Source organism: Notolepis coatsorum (assembly GCF_963971535.1).
Source record: "Notolepis coatsorum genome assembly, chromosome: 6".
Taxonomy (NCBI): Eukaryota; Metazoa; Chordata; class Actinopteri; order Aulopiformes; family Paralepididae; genus Notolepis; species Notolepis coatsorum.
Genome location: NC_140170.1, coordinates 185,551,638 through 185,572,304, shown reverse-complemented (window position 1 = coordinate 185,572,304; position 20,667 = coordinate 185,551,638). Strand labels below are relative to the sequence as shown.

At 45.1% G+C, this 20,667-nt stretch overlaps 1 protein-coding gene across 1 annotated transcript in view; it reads left to right on the top strand.

Annotated features, from left to right (window-relative positions):
* LOC311229892 (filamin-B-like) overlaps window positions 1-20,667 on the top strand; it is a gene marked incomplete at its 3' end in the record, with an annotated part of 367,515 nt that overhangs the window by 223,736 nt on the left and 123,112 nt on the right. The window contains 5 exon segments of the mRNA XM_084315961.1: window positions 105-241; window positions 1,800-1,993; window positions 3,022-3,135; window positions 3,491-3,631; window positions 17,684-17,807. Coding sequence (XP_084172087.1) covers window positions 105-241; window positions 1,800-1,993; window positions 3,022-3,135; window positions 3,491-3,631; window positions 17,684-17,807 — 710 coding nt within the window.

The following is a 20,667-nucleotide window of genomic DNA, read 5'->3' as shown; positions in this document are numbered from 1 at the left end:
TCTGTCTCTCTCTGTCTCTCTCTCTCTCGCTCTCTCCCCCCCTCTGTCTCTGTCGCTCTCGCTCTCGCTCTCGCTCCCTCTCTCTCTCTCTCCCTCTCTCTCAGTCCCTTCGAGGTGGGTGTGGGTCCGGAGGCGGGCCCTCAGAAGATCAGGGCGTGGGGCCCTGGGCTGGAGGGGGGGGTCGTGGCTCGATCAGCTGACTTCGTGGTCGAGTCCGTCGGAGTGGATGTTGGGGTTCTGGGTACGTTCTGACTCGCCAGCCTCTCCACTGACTTCCATATAATATGTGTTAAATGGGACAGTTTCTCCACTGACTTCCATACAATATGTGTTAAATGGGACAGTTTCTCCACTGACTTCCATATAATGTGTTAAATGGGACAGTTTCTCCACTGACTTCCATATAATATGTGTTAAATGGGACAGTTTCTCCACTGACTTCCATATAATATGTGTTAAATGGGACAGTTTCTCCACTGACTTCCATACAATATGTGTTAAATGGGACAGTTTCTCCACTGACTTCCATATAATGTGTTAAATGGGACAGTTTCTCCACCGACTTCCATACAATATGTGTTAAATGGGACAGTTTCTCCACTGACTTCCATATAATGTGTGTTAAATGGGACAGTTTCTACACTGACTTCCATATAATGTGTGTTAAATGGGACAGTTTCTCCACTGACTTCCATATAATGTGTGTTAAATGGGACAGTTTCTCCACTGACTTCCATATAATATGTGTTAAATGGGACAGTTTCTCCACTGACTTCCATATAATGTGTGTTAAATGGGACAGTTTCTACACTGACTTCCATATAATGTGTTAAATGGGACAGTTTCTCCACTGACTCCCATATAATGTGTTAAATGGGACAGTTTCTACACTGACTTCCATATAATGTGTTAAATGGGACAGTTTCTCCACTGACTCCCATATAATGTGTTAAATGGGACAGTTTCTACACTGACTAACATATAATGTGTTAAATGCATGGCAGGTTCTACCTTTTAATGTACTAATCTGAAAACATATTATTGCCTAATCTGTCTTCTAGGTTTTGTCATAATAGACATTACTGTAATATATTATACTGCGTGTGCATTTACAACCCAATATATTATAAATAATGTACATTTATACCCTAATATATTATAATGTACATGTTTATTGATTATTGTTTAAAAGGATCAGGTGGTGTAGCGGAGATTGCGTTCGTCACCAAACCCCGGAGCGGCTAGATTCGCCTGTTCGAATCCAGCTCACAGCTCCGGGGTTGTCACCAGCTTGGCTGGCCGTTCACACTAATAGAGGGTGGGAGAAGCTGGCGGGGTGGGTCCAGGTCGTAAACAGCGACTCCTACAGTTCGGTCGGGGGGCCTGCTTAGCGCGGATAGGATCTAAGGGGGGTAGTGTGATCCTTCCACACGCTACACCCTCTCAGTGAGAATCCGCGCTGCCAGGTGAGAAGAAGCGGTTGATTGGCTAGACATGTGTCGGAGGAAGCATGTGATAGCCTCCACTCTCCCAGACCGACTGTGGGGGGTAAGTGCGCAGCGACCAGGAAGGGGATTGGGAATTGGCATAACGACTAACATTGGGATGGGAGAAAATCGGAGGAAAAAGGAGGGAAAAAAAGATTAAAAAAAAGTGGCGAGCTAGTCTTCTTGGGGTCCACACACAAACGCACAACACAACGCAAAACATAACAATACATGAGATACATATGGCAACATATACATACCCTAATATATATATTCTATGTATATCTGTCTAATCTCCTCTCCTCTCTGCAGGCTTTGCCATCGAGGGCCCGTCGCAGGCGAAGATCGAGTGCGAGGACCAGAACGACGGCTCGTGTGACGTGCACTACTGGCCCACGGAGGCCGGCGAGTACGCCGTGCACGTGATGTGTGACGACGAGGACATCGAGCGCAGTCCTTACATGGCTCTGATCACCCCCGACGACCACACCAGCCACCCTGACCTGGTTAGTACCGTACTGTACTAGACTAGACTAGACTAAACTAGACCAAACGCAGTCTCTTATGGCTATTATTACCCTGTTAGTACCATACTATACTGTACTATATTCTACATGACACTATGCTATACTATACTATTTGATTTTGATTTGATCTTTATTTATCTCGAACAACCATAAACACTAGGGATGTCCGATATTATCGGCCTACCGATATTATTGGCCGATATCTGCATTAAAATGTGATATCGGAAAATATCTGTCGGTTTTTACATTTCTATAACCTTTATTTACCCAGGCAAGTAAGAACAAATTCTGATTTTATTTATTGTCAAAAGTATGCATAATGTTGTGTTAATTCCACAACAAGAGATATGTAATGTTAATTACCTGAAATTATTCCATTTTTGGGGGGGGGGAACCCTGCATGTATCGGTATCGGTTGATGTCTGTATCAGAAATTAAGAGTTGGACAATATCGGTATCGGTAAAAAAGCCAATATCGAGTATCTCTAATAAACACACAAACTTGAAATAACAAAAAATAACAAACTAAATAAAAAATAAAATAAGAAACTAAATAAAATACAAATAAAATTAAATATCTTCCTAGACATGGAAGCAATTGTCAACATGTTTCAAGTTTCTTTAATAGTTGTCATACAGAAGTACAGAATACTTTTATACAAAATGCTTCTTACTGTTGCGCTCCAGACAACATAGCTCAAGACAAATGGTTTTGTTCGAGAAGGGACAGAAAGAAGCAAAGCTATACTATACTATACTATACTATACATACTATACTAAACACAGTATCTTATGGCTCTTATCGCCCCTGACAACCACAACATCAACCCTGACCTGGTTAGTACTATATTATACTCGACTAGACTAAACACAGTCTCTTCTGGCTTACATCACCCCTGACAACCACACCAACCACACATGCATGGTTAGTATGCCTTGTCTTTGTAACAGTATTATTACAGTATACTATACTATATTATGTATTATTCATTATGTTGCGTCTGCAGGTCCAGGCGTACGGTCCGGGACTAGAGAAGACTGGCTGTGTGATGAACCAACCGGCAGAGTTCACCGTCAACGCTAAGGATGCTGGGAAGGGTCCTCTGAAGATCATTGTTCAGGTGAGACACACGTATACACACACACACACACACACACACACACACACACACACACGCATGTTTTATTTCAATCCATATCTCCATATATCTCTCACACTCTTATATCTATCTCTGTCTTTGTCTCTGTCTCTCTCCCCCCCCCCTCTCTCTCTCTCTCTCTCTCTCTCTCTCTCTCTGTCTCTGTCTCTGTCTCTCTCTCTGTCTCCCCCCCCCCCTCTCTCTCTCTCTGTCCCCCCCCCTCTCTCTCTCTCTCCCCCCCTCTCTCTCTCGCTCTCCCCCCCTCTCTCTCTCTGTCTCCCCCCCCCTCTCTCTCTCTCTCCCCCCCCCCCTCTCTCTCTCCCCCCCCCCCCCTCAGGATTCAGAAGGAGCAGAGGTGAAGGTGAGCAGTAAAGCAGAGGGAGGGGTCTCCTCCTGCTCCTACCTGCCCTCCTCGCCCCTCAAACACACCGTGGTGCTCACCTGGGCCGGCACCTGTGTTCCAAACAGCCCCTTCAGGGTAAGCAGCCAATCGGAGCCCCCTGTCCCCAACAGAGCTTCCCATTAAGGCGGCAAGTTCTAAGATTGTCCAATCGGAGCTTTACGTTACAGCAGGAAGTTGTCCAGTCGGAGCTAACGGGACCAGATTGGTGTTCTGTCTGAACCGGTCCAGATCATTTGGTTGAGACGGGAGGTTCTAAGCTTGTCCAATCAGAACCAGTGATGCCAGGTAGGCGTTCCAAGCTGGTCCAATCAAAGGGCTCTGATCACTACGTGCACTAGGCATAAAATTAGCATACAGTATAATGCAGAATAAACATACGAATAGAATAGAATAGGAATAGGTATACAAGACAATAAAAGTAGAAAGTGCAGACATAAGAATAGGCATAAAGTAAGTACAGCGCTGCTCGAAGGCATGTGAACATCGCCCCCCCCCCCCCCCGCAACAGCCAGTACTCCAAACACCCCATTAATGCCAACAGTTAATAACAAACAATTAAAACACAAGAATCTCTTATACACATATTCCTACACAAAGCATGTAATTTCAACTGTAAATTTGGCACGGTCACATATTATTCATATAGATACATGTTTCATATTTTGAATAACCAGTCCAACTCGATCTTTCATTTCCATGGCGTTTTCAGGCGCACACACAATTTTCCGTGACTATTCCAGGTTTTTCATGACCATAAGAACTCTGATGTTCATTTTTACTGTATATATAATATATATATATTTACTACATATCTCAGCTGGATGGTAGGACCGTTATGTGACAACCCTGTCATGACAAAGATGCATTCGATCAAATGAAATCAGTCAAAATCCCCTTTTTTTTTTCACAGAATAAAGTCTGTAATGTTAGGTTTGTTAGGTTAGATCTAGCGACCTCAGACCGAATAACAACCCAAATAACATATTATGTTCTGATTTCACTCACGGTCACAGTGGCAGCTTGCCAAAACAACAAGAAGACATGACATGTCCCGTGACGTTCAGAGAAGCCGTCTGACGAGACGCGTTTGAACCGGCACATTACATGGCACTCTGGGGTCGGCTCTCTCTAAGTGTCACACAGTTCATGTGTGAGGCGTATAGGGTTGGGTACCGTTCACATCTGAACCCATACCCGTACCTGTACCTGTGAATCAATACTTTTTTCGGTACTTTAGTCTAAATAAATATTTATCTACCTACCTCAGTTGTAAATTTTTTTTTTTTTCAAACTTCAAATTATTTATTATCATTATTTATTTAGAAAAATGTGTTAATTAGAGCTGGGCCGTTAACGTGCTGCGTTAACGCTATACTAGTATCGCGCGATAATATAATTAACGCATTAATCTAGGAACGCCCTGCTTCACATTCACACAGTTCCATTCACACCTGGGAGCTGCCCAGTACAACCACAGTTGACACCATTGGCCACTGAGCAACTCCACTGGAGCAGTTGATTCAAGCCATGTCACATAGTTCAAGTTTGAAATGATTCTTTCTGTTTTGCTCCTGAGAGTGTGCTAGATACTGTACTGTACTGGTAATATTATTTATTTGTGTTAACTTCTGAATAAAACAACTTATTAAACACAAGTACATCTTATTGAACATTATTTTGATATTTCATTACCAATTATCATAGCAAAACAGCTTTTTCAAACAGTCTGTAATGCATTTTGGAAACGGGAGATGGGCTCATGGTGTAATGGGCCACCTGGCCTGAGAAACATAAGGAGGAAAGAAAAAGTAAGGACTTACTTCTGGTCATTATTTGGGTAGAACACACATATTTTGAATGCCTTCGGCATTTTTGAGCCATTTTAATCTAGATTAAATCCAGGATTGCAGATAGATTAATCTAGATTAAAAAAATTTATCTATGCCCACCTCTAGTGTTAATATATATAATATTGCAGCGAGCGTTGTCTGCATCTAGCTTTGTAAAGTGTAACCACACTTGTGACAGTTTCCGCTTGCCATTGTCCCGACTGCTTTGTTGTTGAATCAAGTCAAATCCTAGGTGAGCGTGTGTTGTGCGAGTGAACGTGCGGCGCACTTCATAGGTTTCATTTAGCGGTAAACTAAACGTTGACGTCATCGGACTTTAAAAATATATATATATTTTTTTTACAGTACCGAAATGTGGCACCGGTGGATCTCACGTGAATCGGTACTCTGTAGTACCGACGTGATTGGGTCGGTAGCCTTAAAAGTACCGGATTTGGGATCATTACAAAGGCATGTTTTATGATGGGGTTCGGTAAAAAAATAGATGTTACCTTTTGTCAGCCGGTCCACCAAAACCCCGTCCACTCTTGTTCCAAGTGTCTCGGGTCAGAACAGGATCAATAAATATAACGTTAGTTGGCCCGTTAGCAGCGCCAGGGTAACGTTACATCCAGGAACGTACATCCAAAAACAGCCTGTTTGAAAATACTAGAGTCCAACATAGTTTGGTGAAAACGCACCTTTATGTTATGGATGGATCGTCACCGGTTGTCCTCTTCATAATAATCTCCCAATAGTTCGCTCTCTAGGCGATCGCCATTGCCGAACGTTAGTTGGCGCTCTCAACTCGGCGACAAATAATGTTACCTCCTCGGCCGGTTTGACTATAGTATTTTTATGATTTACCAGAAGTGCCGAGTTCAATGTAGTCTGGTGAAACGCACGTTGGCATCCATATAAGTGTGATCGTTTGGTCCTCTTCATAATAGTCTCCAAAAGTCTCGATCGCCATTATACCTCTCTACTCACTGCTGCTCGCTGCTCTCCAGTGCTCTGGTGTCTGGGCCGGGTGTCTGGCAGTGCCAGGGTTGGTTCATTGGGGTGTCTGGCAGTGCCAGGGTTGGTTCATTGGGGTGTCTGGCAGTGCCAGGGTTGGTTCATTGGGGTGTCTGGCAGTGCCAGGGGTGGTTCATTGGGGTGTCTGGCAGTGCCAGGGTTGGTTCATTGGGGTGTCTGGCAGTGCCAGGGTTGGTTCATCGGGGTGTCTGGCAGTGCCAGGGTTGGTTCATTGGGGTGTCTGGCAGTGCCAGGGTGGGTTCATTGGGGTGTCTGACAGTGCCAGGGTTGGTTCATTGGGGTGTCTGGCAGTGCCAGGGTGGGTTCATTGGGGTGTCTGACAGTGCCAGGGTTGGTTCATTGGGGTGTCTGGCAGTGCCAGGGTTGGTTCATTGGGGTGTCTGGCAGTGCCAGGGTGGGTTCATTGGGGTGTCTGGCAGTGCCAGGGTTGGTTCATTGGGGTGTCTGGCAGTGCCAGGGTTGGTTCATTGGGGTGTCTGGCAGTGCCAGGGTGGGTTCATTGGGGTGTCTGGCAGTGCCAGGGTTGGTTCATTGGGGTGTCTGGCAGTGCCAGGGTTGGTTCATTGGGGTGTCTGGCAGTGCCAGGGTGGGTTCATTGGGGTGTCTGGCAGTGCCAGGGTGGGTTCATTGGGGTGTCTGGCAGTGCCAGGGTTGGTTCATCGGGGTTACCCGTTGACTGACGTGCAGGTGGCCCACTTTACACAAGTCTGACAAGGAGCTGGGCGGGGCTGCTTCAGGGGAAGCTGGCTTGAACCCATAGTTAAACCAGCCTATATTGTATTCATCAGTGTTGTGTATTGTGTGTTATATACATTTAAATAAACATTTTAATTGGCAGGAAAGTTCTGCCATACAAAGTAGACTTTCCCAAGATTCCCTCTTAACTCAATGAGCGCCAAAAAAAACGTTTTTCCTTTTTTTTTTTGATTATTATTATTCTAAACAGTCACATGGACCTTAGTGTGCATTCTAGGGACCTCTGTTAGTTAGAATTGAAATGATGATCGAATCCCGACAGGTGGCAGTATCGCCTACCCTTTGAACTGTAAAGAGGCCCACCTGCACATGAGTCAACCGGTAACCCCCCGATGAACCAACCCTGGTACTGCCTGCCAGACACCCGGCCCCTGCAGCTGCAGACCACGCCCCGCTAACCCTGGTACTGCCAGACACCCGGCCCCTGCAGCTGCAGACCACGCCCCACTAACCCTGGTGCTGCCAGACACCCGGCCCCTGCAGCTGCAGACCACGCCCCGCTAACCCTGGTGCTGCCAGACACCCGGCCCCTGCAGCTGCAGACCACGCCCCACTAACCCTGGTGCTGCCAGACACCCTGCCCCTGCAGCTGCAGACCACGCCCCTCTAACCCTGGTACTGCCAGACACCCTGCAGCTGCAGACCACGCCCCACTAACCCTGGTACTTCCAGACACCCGGCCCCTGCAGCTGCAGACCACGCCCCACTAACCCTGGTACTGCCAGACACCCGGCCCCTGCAGCTGCAGACCACGCCCCACTAACCCTGTTACTGCCAGACACCCTGCCCCTGCGGCTGCAGACCACGCCCCGCTACCACAGACGCTTTATTTAGAACGTATTAATCCATCTGACATGCGTACTGCTAACCAGTCTTTCCTGTACTGTAACCCACCTTGGTGGTGTTTCATTTGTAATACTTGCTTAATGTGGTTAGTGTCTGTTCGCCCTGCTTTTTACACCGCGGTCAGGAGATTATTGATGGTCATGTGTTATCCTTGGTCATGTGTTATCCTTGGTCATGTGTTATCCTTGGTCATGTGTTATCCTTGGTGGTCATGTGTTATCCTTGGTGGTCATGTGTTATCCTTGGTCATGTGTTATCCTTGGTCATGTGTTATCCTTGGTCATGTGTTATCCTTGGTGGTCATGTGTTATCATTGGTCATGTGTTATCCTTGGTCATGTGTTATCCTTGGTCATGTGTTATCCTTGGTGGTCATGTGTTATCATTGGTCATGTGTTATCCTTGGTCATGTGTTATCCTTGGTGGTCATGTGTTATCATTGGTCATGCGTTATCCTTGGTCATGTGTTATCCTTGGTCATGTGTTATCCTTGGTCATGTGTTATCATTGGTCATGTGTTATCCTTGGTCATGTGTTATCCATGGTCATGTGTTATCCTTGGTCATGTGTTATCCTTGGTCATGTGTTATCCTTGGTCATGTGTTATCCTTAACACTTTGATTGCCCAAGGTTAATTCCTTTTTACCTCCTTGAATGCCCAGGGCCACTTCAATGTTAACGTTAATATTGCCTAATCTATGTTTTAAATTATGGCTATGTGTCTAATCTGCCCGTCGCTTATCAAAGACTCATTTTCCAGTCAACATTGTCGTAGCAGATTGTTTTTTTATCGCTTCATTTCCGTTTTCTAGCATTTTGAAAATCACTAGTTTTCACGGAAAAAATAACACATTCCATGATAATCGCCTTTTACTGGAATATTCTAGAACGTTGTCATTGTTTGGCCTATTTATGAATCGTTTTCAAATAAACGCTAGATTATCGATGGTATATGTGTGCGCATGCACGCTCGTGCCGCAAGTTGAAAATCGATTCTCCCATTTCCTGACCGCTCGCACAGTCGATCAGCGATATCACATAATCACATAAAAGCTTATATCTCTGTGAAAACGAGTCTGATTATCCTAATACTGGTAACATAGATTCCTTACCTGAGATCAGATGGTATCCAAATGGATTATTCCAATTCCTGATCGCCATTCGAAAATATCGATCTTTTTATTGATTCACTGTGTATACTGTAAAAACACATAATCTCCGCTGCTCTGAGGCTCACTAGTGGAGCTGATCGACGCCGGCTGCGTGAGTGAGAAGTAAAATGTGGAGTCAGGGATTTTTTTTCTCATAAATTTTCATTTGAGTTCAATCCAAAAGGGTGAATTACCATCTGGGAGACGATAGGGGGCGCTTTTTTCCACATCCGAGCGCCTGGAGTGGTTGGATTTCCAACGGTAGACTTGGTTGATGAAATATGATTTCAGATCGCTAATAAAAAAAAAGAGAGAAAATACGAGAATTCTCGTGAGTGGGCATTCAACCCGCGGGGGGTAAACCCGAGAAAACTCGGGTTGGGCAATCAAAGTGTTAATGTATTGTCGTCATTATGCAGCACGCGTATAAGAACATGCAGCTCTGTGAACATTCGAGACTGTTTGTTAGAATAGGGACAGCTGTTCTGTGGACACATCTGTCTGAGAGCTCATGTTGTCTATTTAGTGGGCAGTACATACAGGATACAGTACAGTACATACAGGATACAGTACATACAGGATACAGTACATACAGGATACAGTACATACAGGATACAGTACATACAGGATACAGTACATACAGGATACAGTACATACAGTACATACAGGATACAGTACATACAGGATACAGTACATACAGGATACAGTACATACAGGATACAGTACATACAGGATACAGTACATACAGTACATACAGGATACAGTACATACAGGATACAGTACATACAGGATACAGTACATACAGGATACAGTACACACAGGATACAGTACATACAGGATACAGTACATACAGGATACAGTACATACAGGGTACAGTACATACAGGGTACAGTACATGCAGGATACAGTACATGCAGGATACAGTACATGCAGGATACAGTACATGCAGGATACAGTACATGCAGGATACAGTACATACAGGATACAGGATACAGTACATACAGGATACAGTACATACAGGATACAGTACATACAGTACATACAGGATACAGTACATACAGGATACAGTACATACAGGATACAGTACATACAGTACAGTACATACAGGATACAGTACATACAGGATACAGTACATACAGGATACAGTACATACAGTACATACAGGATACAGTACATACAGGATACAGTACATACAGGATACAGTACAGTACATACAGGATACAGTACATACAGGATACAGTACGTACAGGATACAGTACGTACAGGATACAGTACGTACAGGATACAGTACATACAGGATACAGTACATACAGGATACAGTACATACAGGATACAGGATACAGTACGTACAGGATACAGTACATACAGGATACAGTACATACAGGATACAGTACATACAGGATACAGTACATACAGGATACAGTACATACAGTACATACAGGATACAGTACATACAGGGTACAGTACATACAGGATACAGTACATACAGGATACAGTACATACAGGATACAGTACATACAGTACATACAGGATACAGTACATACAGGATACAGTACATACAGTACATACAGGATACAGTACATACAGGATACAGTACATACAGGATACAGTACATACAGGATACAGTACATACAGGATACAGTACGTACAGGATACAGTACATACAGGATACAGTACATACAGGATACAGTACATACAGGATACAGTACATACAGTACATACAGTACATACAGGATACAGTACATACAGGATACAGTACATACAGTACATACAGTACATACAGGATACAGTACATACAGTACATACAGTACATACAGGATACAGTACATACAGGATACAGTACATACAGGATACAGTACATACAGGATACAGTACATACAGTACATACAGGATACAGTACATACAGTACATACAGGATACAGTACATACAGGGTACAGTACATACAGGATACAGTACATACAGGATACAGTACATACAGGATACAGTACATACAGTACATACAGGATACAGTACATACAGGATACAGTACATATAGGATACAGTACATACAGGATACAGTACGTACAGGATACAGTACATACAGGATACAGTACATACAGGATACAGTACATACAGGATACAGTACATACAGGATACAGTACATACAGGATACAGTACATACAGGATACAGTACATACAGGATACAGTACGTACAGGATACAGTACATACAGGATACAGTACATACAGTACATACAGTACATACAGTACATACAGTACATACAGGATACAGTACATACAGGATACAGTACATACAGTACATACAGTACATACAGTACATACAGTACATACAGGATACAGTACATACAGGAGACAGTACATACAGGATACAGTACATACAGTACAGTACATACAGGAGACAGTACAGTACATACAGGATACAGTACAGTACATACAGTATACAGTACATACAGGATACAGTACATACAGGATACAGTACATACAGTACAGTACATACAGGAGACAGTACAGTACATACAGTATACAGTACATACAGGATACAGTACATACAGGGTACAGTACATACAGGATACAGTACATACAGTACAGTACATACAGGATACAGTACATACAGGATACAGTACATACAGGATACAGTACATACAGGATACAGTACGTACAGGATACAGTACGTACAGGATACAGTACATACAGTACAGTACGTACGATACAGTACATACAGGATACAGTACATACAGGATACAGTACATACAGGATACAGTACATACAGTACAGTACGTACGATACAGTACGTACAGGATACAGTACATACAGGATACAGTACATACAGGATACAGTACATACAGTACAGTACATACAGGATACAGTACAGTACATACAGGATACAGTACATACAGGATACAGTACATACAGGATACAGTACATACAGGATACAGTACATACAGGATACAGTACATACAGTACATACAGGATACAGTACATACAGGATACAGTACATACAGTACAGTACATACAGGATACAGTACATACAGGATACAGTACATACAGGATACAGTACATACAGGATACAGTACATACAGGATACAGTACATACAGTACATACAGGATACAGTACATACAGGATACAGTACATACAGGATACAGTACATACAGGATACAGTACATACAGGATACAGTACATACAGTACATACAGGATACAGTACATACAGTACATACAGGATACAGTACATACAGGATACAGTACATACAGTACATACAGGATACAGTACATACAGTACAGTACATACAGGATACAGTACATACAGGATACAGTACATACAGGATACAGTACATACAGGGTACAGTACACAGTGTGATTCTCTGCTTGGCTAATCTTGGCAAAATCTGTAGGATTTATCAAGCTACCGATTCATAGTTCTACTGTCGTGAGCAAGTTTGAAACCATATCACTGGAAAAAAACCAAATCTAAAATAAAAATAATCTGGAATTTGTGAAATGGAATTTTAATCTCCGAAGAAGATGGATGGTTCTCGCTTCTCGACCCCGCGCCCCTGGAATGCTTTGATGCGTCCACTGTGGTGTCTGGCCCTGAATGAGAACCTCATGTGTGTATAATATATATATATATATAAAGGGATGTTTGATATTGGCTTTTTTACCGATATACCGATATCGTCCAACTCTTAATTTCCGATACCGATATCAACCGATACCGATATATGCAGGGTCCCCCCCCCCCAAAAAACTGAATAATTTCAGGTAATTAACATTACATATCTCTTGTCGTGGAATTAACATAACATTATGCATACTTTTGACAATAAATAAAATCAGAATTTGTTCTTACTTGCTTGCCTGGGTAAATAAAGGTTATAGAAATGTAAAAAAAATATATATATTTGGAAAACCGATACCGATAATTTCCGATATCACATTTTAATGCCAATCAGCAGATAATATCGGACATCCCTAAATATATATATATACAGTACATGCCACCTCTGAGACGGTGCTTCTGGTTCTGGTGCAGCAGTGATGTGGACCTGCTAAGCGGTCATCGGTCCATCAGTCTGTGGACACTGAGAGACTGTCTGCAGCACCTGCTGCTCTGAGCTCCTCTATCAACAGATTGCATTATGGGTACAATACAGTACAGCTCAATACAGCTCCGCGACGATTGTGCACATTTTTAGCTATTATGTTTGTTTTTTCGACTTTTTTTATTAAATCATCACTGGCGGGTATGTCATACGACCGCCAGACACTTATGGACCTAAACTCCGGACTCAAATTGGAGTTGGGAGACACTTTATGCCCAGAAGGGCTAACAGAAATCAAGCGGGAGAACGGCAACAAAGGAAACGGCAGAAAGAAACATAGAGGTAGACGAGGCGGTATCAGACTTAGATTAAAAAGATCTGCTTACCGTCCAGCAATTCCATCCATCTTTCTGGCGAATGCACGTTCGTTGGAGGGAAGGATGGACGACTTGAGAGCAAGGGTCCGATTCCAACGGGAGATGAGAGACGTTAATATCATGTGTTTCACTGAGACATGGCTCAAGCCAGCGACGCCGGACAACAGCGTCTCTCCATCGGACAATTTCACCGTCCTGAGAGCAGATCGCACGGCATCCTCTGGGAAGAGCGTCGGAGGTGGGGTCTGCATCCTCACGAACAATCTCTGGGTTAATCCCAAGGAAGTACATGTCCTCTCAAGTTCATGCTCCCCAGATATGGAACATCTCCAGATCCTGTGTCGCCCGTATCACCTACCCCGTGAGTTTACCGCGGTCATTTTATCCGTCGTGTATATTCATCCACAGGCAAATACCGGCAAAGCGCTGGGGGAATTACACGACCACATCAACAAACAGCAGATCAAGCACCCGGAAGCCGCGACGATAGTGACTGGTGATTTCAACCAGGCAAACCTGAAAAAAGTGATGCCGACTTTTTTTCAGCACATCGTCTGCTCCACAAGAGGGGGAAACACACTCGACCACTGCTACACCCCGTTCAGAGCTGCCTACAAGGCTGTAGCGGCTCCGCCACTGATGGGCTCTGTAAGCGCGAGCGATCATGACTCCATCTTTTTAATCCCAGCATACAAACAGAGATCACGCGAAGTCGTCGTGTCACGTGAGACAAAAAAGTGGTCTGACGAATCAGAGGCCGAGCTCCGTGACGCGTTCAAGGATACAGACTGGGACATGTTTGAAGGAAGCGCCAGTGACGTCAGCGAGTATGCTGATACCGTTGTAAGCTACATAACTACAGTGGCAGACGGCATTGTCCCCACAAAGACGGCGCGGGTTTTCCCAAACCAGAAACCTTGGGTGGACAGCACTATAAGAACAGCCCTAAACTCACGCACCACGGCTTATAACCTGGGCAGAGAGTCAGGAAATATGGAAGAATACAAGGCTTCAGTCTACACTCTGCGCAAGGCTGTTAAACTTGCTAAGAGGACATATGCTGAGAAACTGGAGACACAAATGGCACAAAACGACACAAGAGGCTTGTGGAGGGGACTGAAGACAATAACTGACTACAAAGTCAGCGCCCCCGCAATGGGGAGCGACGACGCCTCTCTAGCGGACAAACTCAACTCCTTCTACGCTCGGTTCGGTGTAGACAGTGTCGCCGCTAGCCCTCTGGCTAGTGACGTCACTGGCGCACCGGCTGTTGTGGAGGGGGGGGGGCAACCGCGGGGGGGCGGGGGCGCTCTCTCGTTGTCGGAACACAGTGTGAGAAGAGCATTTATGCAGGTGAACACCAGGAAGGCTGCTGGCCCAGATGGTATAACAGGACGCATACTTAAGTCCTGTGCAAACCAGCTTGCCCCGGTGTTCACCGCCATATTTAATCAATCCCTGGCGGAGTCAGTAGTCCCTGCCTGCTTCAAGATGTCTACCATCATCCCTGTACCGAAGAAACCCTCCCCAACATGTCCAAATGATTACAGACCGGTGGCACTCACCTCTGTGGTCATGAAATGTTTCGAGAGGCTGGTCAAGGACCACATTTGTGCCTCTCTCCCCAGTGATATGGACCCTATGCAATTTGCATACAGGACAAACAGGTCCACTGATGACGCGGTCTCCCAGGTACTGCACAGCACTCTCTCCCACCTTGACCGTCAGAAGGGGGGCTATGTGAGACTGTTGTTCATTGACTACAGCTCAGCGTTCAACACCATAGTCCCCACCAGACTGGTGGACAAGCTGATCGAGCTAGGCCTGAGCTCCGCCCTGAGCGCCTGGGTACTGGACTTTCTGAGTGAAAGACCCCAGGCGGTCAGGGTGGGGGGTCAGACCTCCAACACCATCACCCTGAGCATCGGGTCCCCCCAGGGCTGTGTTCTAAGCCCCCTGCTGTACTCACTCTACACACACGACTGTGTGGCCAAGTTCAGCTCCAACTCCATTGTGAAGTTCGCCGACGACACGGTGGTGGTGGGGCTGATCTCGGACAACGACGAGAAGGCCTACCGGGAGGAGGTTGAGGTACTGGAACGTTGGTGCCAGGACAACAGCCTGCTCCTGAACATTGGTAAAACCAAGGAGCTGATCGTGGATTATAGGAGAGGACAGCGGGAGACACACACACCACTGAGGATTAACGGGGCTACCGTGGACAGGGTGAGCAGCTTCAAGTACCTGGGGGTCCACATCTCAGAGGACCTGACATGGTCAACACACATAGGCACAGTAGTAAAGAAAGCGAAGCAGCGCCTCTACCACCTGAGACAGTTAAGGAAGTTCAGAGTATCGGGGAAGATACTCCAGTCCTTCTACTCAGGAGCTGTAGAGAGCATCTTGACCGGAAACATCACTGCCTGGTATGGGAACAGCACGGCACAGGACAAGAAGGCCCTACAGAGTGTGGTGCGCTCAGCCGAGCGTACCACGGGTATTGCGCTACCTCCCCTGCAGGCTCTATACAACAAGAGGTGCAAATCCAGAGCCTGCAGGATAATGAAAGACCCCCACCACCCCAATAACAGCCTGTTCCAGCTGCTGAGGTCAGGCAGACGCCTGCGAATTCTAGAGACTAAGACGGAGAGGCTTAGGCTAAGCTTCTTCCCCCAGGCCATCAGAGCCTTGAACAATGAACATTGAGAGACACAGAAACTGAAATATCCACACACAAGTACATACACGACACGCACGCTGAGCACGCTCACACACTAGCAGCCACTTTAACACTCATGCCGCACACACGCACACTTATGGCCAGAGGAAAGGCCACTTAAAGTAGTATAACATCAGGAACAGTGTATTGCACTACTAAAGCTAACTAGCATGTCCTATATGCTCTGTAAATACTAATGTACAGATACCGAGATGGCACACCATGTACCTGTTTATTGCACTGTTTTATTGGATTCTATTAATATGTTGTACCACTGTATTTTATTGGATTCTATTATATGTTGTACCACTGTATTGCACATCGTCGCGGGCAAGACCAGCCGCATTTCATTGTATACCTGTATGCCGTGACAATTAAAACTCTTGAATCTTGAATCTTGAATCTACACACAACTGTTAAGGGGATGCAGACCAGAGAAAGACTTTCGTCTTGTTCACATCAGGGTCCCCCATTTTCAATTCATCATGAATTGTAAGTAAGGGTGCAATCCATTCTTTGTGGATCCCGCCCTCGGTGTATCCACGCCAAGCTATTCCAGTTCAGACACGGACGATACTGCCACCTGTTCATAGTCGACCGGCAATGCAGTTCTAGTGTGTGGGGATGTGCCCAAATGATGCAGATCGCTCCGGGCAAGTCTGTAGAGCGGGGATCAAAGTAAAAAGATCAAACGATCCAAAAACTTAATATCTCGTCTTTGGCAATGAAAGTGTTTTAATGTTTCAGATATAAACGAGGAATGTGTCTTTTGTTTTTTAGATCTAGAATCAAACAAAAGATCAATGCGGTGTTGTGATGCCAATGAAGTGTCTATACTCTCTGATGCATTGACTAATTAAACACAATTAAACGTATTAACAACGAATCAGGACGACAGGAATTGATGACCTTGCACGGCGGCTGGCTTCGCAGGATCACATAAGAATGACATCTCGTCAGACTTCCAAGTTATGCACTTGGTTGTCCCAGAAGCACCACAGTGGTTTGGACCAATCGAGTGTCCTTTGTGGGTCCTTTGTGTCCACTGGCAGTTCTGGGCGGTGGTTCCAATCAGCTGTCTGGTATTCTTTAAAGTGCCGGCCCTATTCAAAACAGTTTCAAAGGACGAGTTCCCAGATGGCCCGGAGCTAATGATGCTAATGATGGAGCATCGCCGTCGGTTGTGTGATAGTAAAGGGCTAACCTTCTGTATTGTCACAGTGAAAGGGTTAACTGGCTGTCGTGTGGCAGTGAAAGGGTTAAAGTGCCGGCCCTGTTCAAAACAGTTTCAAAGGACAAGTTCCCAGATGGCCCGGCTCTGTGTAACGAACCTGAACCTCAACCAGTGAACTATGGTGTGTCACCCTGCAGGTGAACGTGGGGAAGGGCAGCCATCCTCAGAAGGTCCGGGTGTTCGGTCCCGGAGTCGAGAGGGCGGGTCTGAAGGCCAACGAGCCGACCCACTTCACTGTGGACTGCACTGAGGCCGGGGAAGGTACTGCACACACACACACACACACACACACGCACACACTTCACTGTGGACTGCACTTCACTGTGGACTGCACTGAGGCCGGGGAAGGTACTGCACCCACACGCACGCACGCACACACACACACACACACTTCACTGTGGACCGCACTGAGACTGGGGAAGGTAGCGTGCACATACATACACACTCGTAGGTACGCACGCACGCTTGCTCGCTTGTACACACATTCATGCACACACACGTATGCTCACACATTCAGGCACACACACACACACCCACCTTGCTGTGGTATGTCCTGTGTATGATCTCAAAGCAGAAACATGCTGACAGGAAATTCATCACCCTGATACACTGGCTTCCTGTCCGCACACACACACACACGCACACACACAGCACACGCACACACACAGCAAAGTCCAATGAAAGGTTGACCTAGTTGTCTATCATTGTTTTCAGTGTCATTCCTCTAATGCTCCGAATTCCTCTTCGCCTCTCCTCTCCACTCCTCCCTTCCCCTCTCCTCCTCTCCTCTTTCTCCTTTCCTCTATTCTCTCCCCTCCCCTCCCTTCTCTCTACTCCCCTCCTCTCTCCTCCTCCCATTTTTCTCCTTCTATTCTCTTCCCTCCTCTCCTATTTTTCTCCTCTATTCTCTTCTCCTATTCTTTTTCTCCTCTTCCCTCTCCCCCCTCTTCTCTGTACACCCCCATCTCTCCTCCCCTCTTTCTCCTTTCTATTCGCTCCCGTCCCCTCCTCTCTCCTCCTCCCATTTTTCTCCTTCTATTCTCTTTCCTCTCTCCTCCTCTACTAATTTTCTCCTTTTCTCTCCATCTCCTCTCTTTCTTCTATTATCTCCCCTCACCTCTTTCTCTCCCTCCTTCTTTCTACCCCCCCTCCATCTCTCCTCTCCAAGGAGCATAAAGCTTTAGTGTAATGATGTGTCTCTCTGAGGGCAGAACAGTCTAATCAAATCAAATCAAATGTATTTGTAAGGCCCGACGACACACGTTAATGTCCCCATGGGCCGGACACGTCTTCTTTAAACAAGTCAAGAAGAATAAATCAAGAACAAAACAAAAACACCATAAAGTCCAACAAATTTAAAAGAAATTAATAAATGCAACACTCCCTGACAGACCCCACGCGAAGGTAAGGAAAAACTCACTAAAACCTAGCAATAGGAAAAAATGCACCACAGGCAATGTGGAGGAGAGAAACCTTAGAAGGGCCGTTCAAGGGGGGGATCTCCCTTCTTAGATGTCGGTGATGGTAGTGTTGCAGTAAAACGGGCGAGTCGGATGTCTCCAGATGTGTCCAGATGTCTCCTGGGTGTCTGCACAGTTCTAACAGACCAGAGGACTTCATCACTGCGTCCTGGGGCAGCATTTTCTATACAGCCCGTTTTATGGAAACTTTAAAGTCAATAAAATCAACCGCTGTTTTTATAAGATTGAATAAAGTCAACCGGGGCTTTGTTCATGTCCTGTTCCTGTTCTGTTGATGCACCTATTATGGTTTAGTGTTTCTAGGGTTTTGCTGTAACCAACTTGGTTACCTGTTTTTTTTTTTTCATTTGTTTTGTTTGGTGTTGGTTTTGTAACCAGACCGCCGGTGAAACGAGTTTCCCATAGAAAATAACGGTCAAAATAGAATAAAATATGAAGTTATTTGTTAAAGGCATCACTACATGTCACACTTAGGACTTGGTTCTCCTTTTTGGACAAGGGACTGTTTTGTTTGTTTATAATTCTATCTTACTTTATTATTTTTCTTTCTTCTTCTGTCATATTGTTAACAGAATCACTACATGTCTTTGGAACTTTGGAAATTACTCAATAACCAACTAGGCTGCAGTAAAAAACTTAAAACCAGGTTCTCAAACATAAACATAAAGACAGACAACACTTTCTTCACAAACATAGCCACAACACTGGTAAACAAACTACCCTCCCACTCAGGGCATTATGGGGTAGAACACATAGTAGTATACTACAAGAACCTAGGCGTCCACAAAGACGACTTCAAACTGGAAATGGTAACTACAGATGAGGTACTCAAAAAACTGACCGCCCTCCAACCGAACAACTGGCCATGACAACATCCCCTCCAAATTCAGCAGCCGCCATCACCCCAGTCATCACACACATAATAAACCTCTCCATAAAACAGGGACACGTTCCCAAGGACTTCAAAATTGCGAGAGTAACACCCCTGCACAAAAAGGGCAGCAAATTAGACCCAGGCAACTACCGCCCTGTTTCTATCCTTACATCCATCTTGAAAGTCATGGAAAGAATAGTATACGAACAGGTCGAAAAGTACCTTGTGGAAAAAAATCGAAATCTACGTATTCCAATCTGGCTTCAGAATATCCCACTCCACTGACACATGCCTTCTCTATTTGAACGACCACATCAAACAAGAGGTGGACGTGGGAAAATACTGCGGCATGGTCATGCTAGACCTACAAAAGGCCTTCTGGATACAATCTTACCTTGAGGGGAGAGAACAGATGGTGGAGGTAAACTGTACCCTACCCCCCCCTCCCAGTGAGCTGTGGTGTTCCACAAGGAAGCATACTAGGACCGCTACTGTTCCTAATTTATGCAAATGACATGTCGTCAGCTTGTGACTGCAACTTGTTCCTGTTTGTGGACGACTCAGCCCTGCTGGTCTCTGACAAGAACAAGTTACAGGTTGAAAAAACCCTCAGCTCAGAACTAGGCAGAATCTGCACCTGGCTCGCTGATAACAAACTATCATTACACATGGGCAAAACAGAGTCCATTCTCTTCGGTTCAAATAACAAACTCAGCAAGACCGACGGCTTCTCAGTTACAGTGGGTGACAATATTGTCACAAGGAA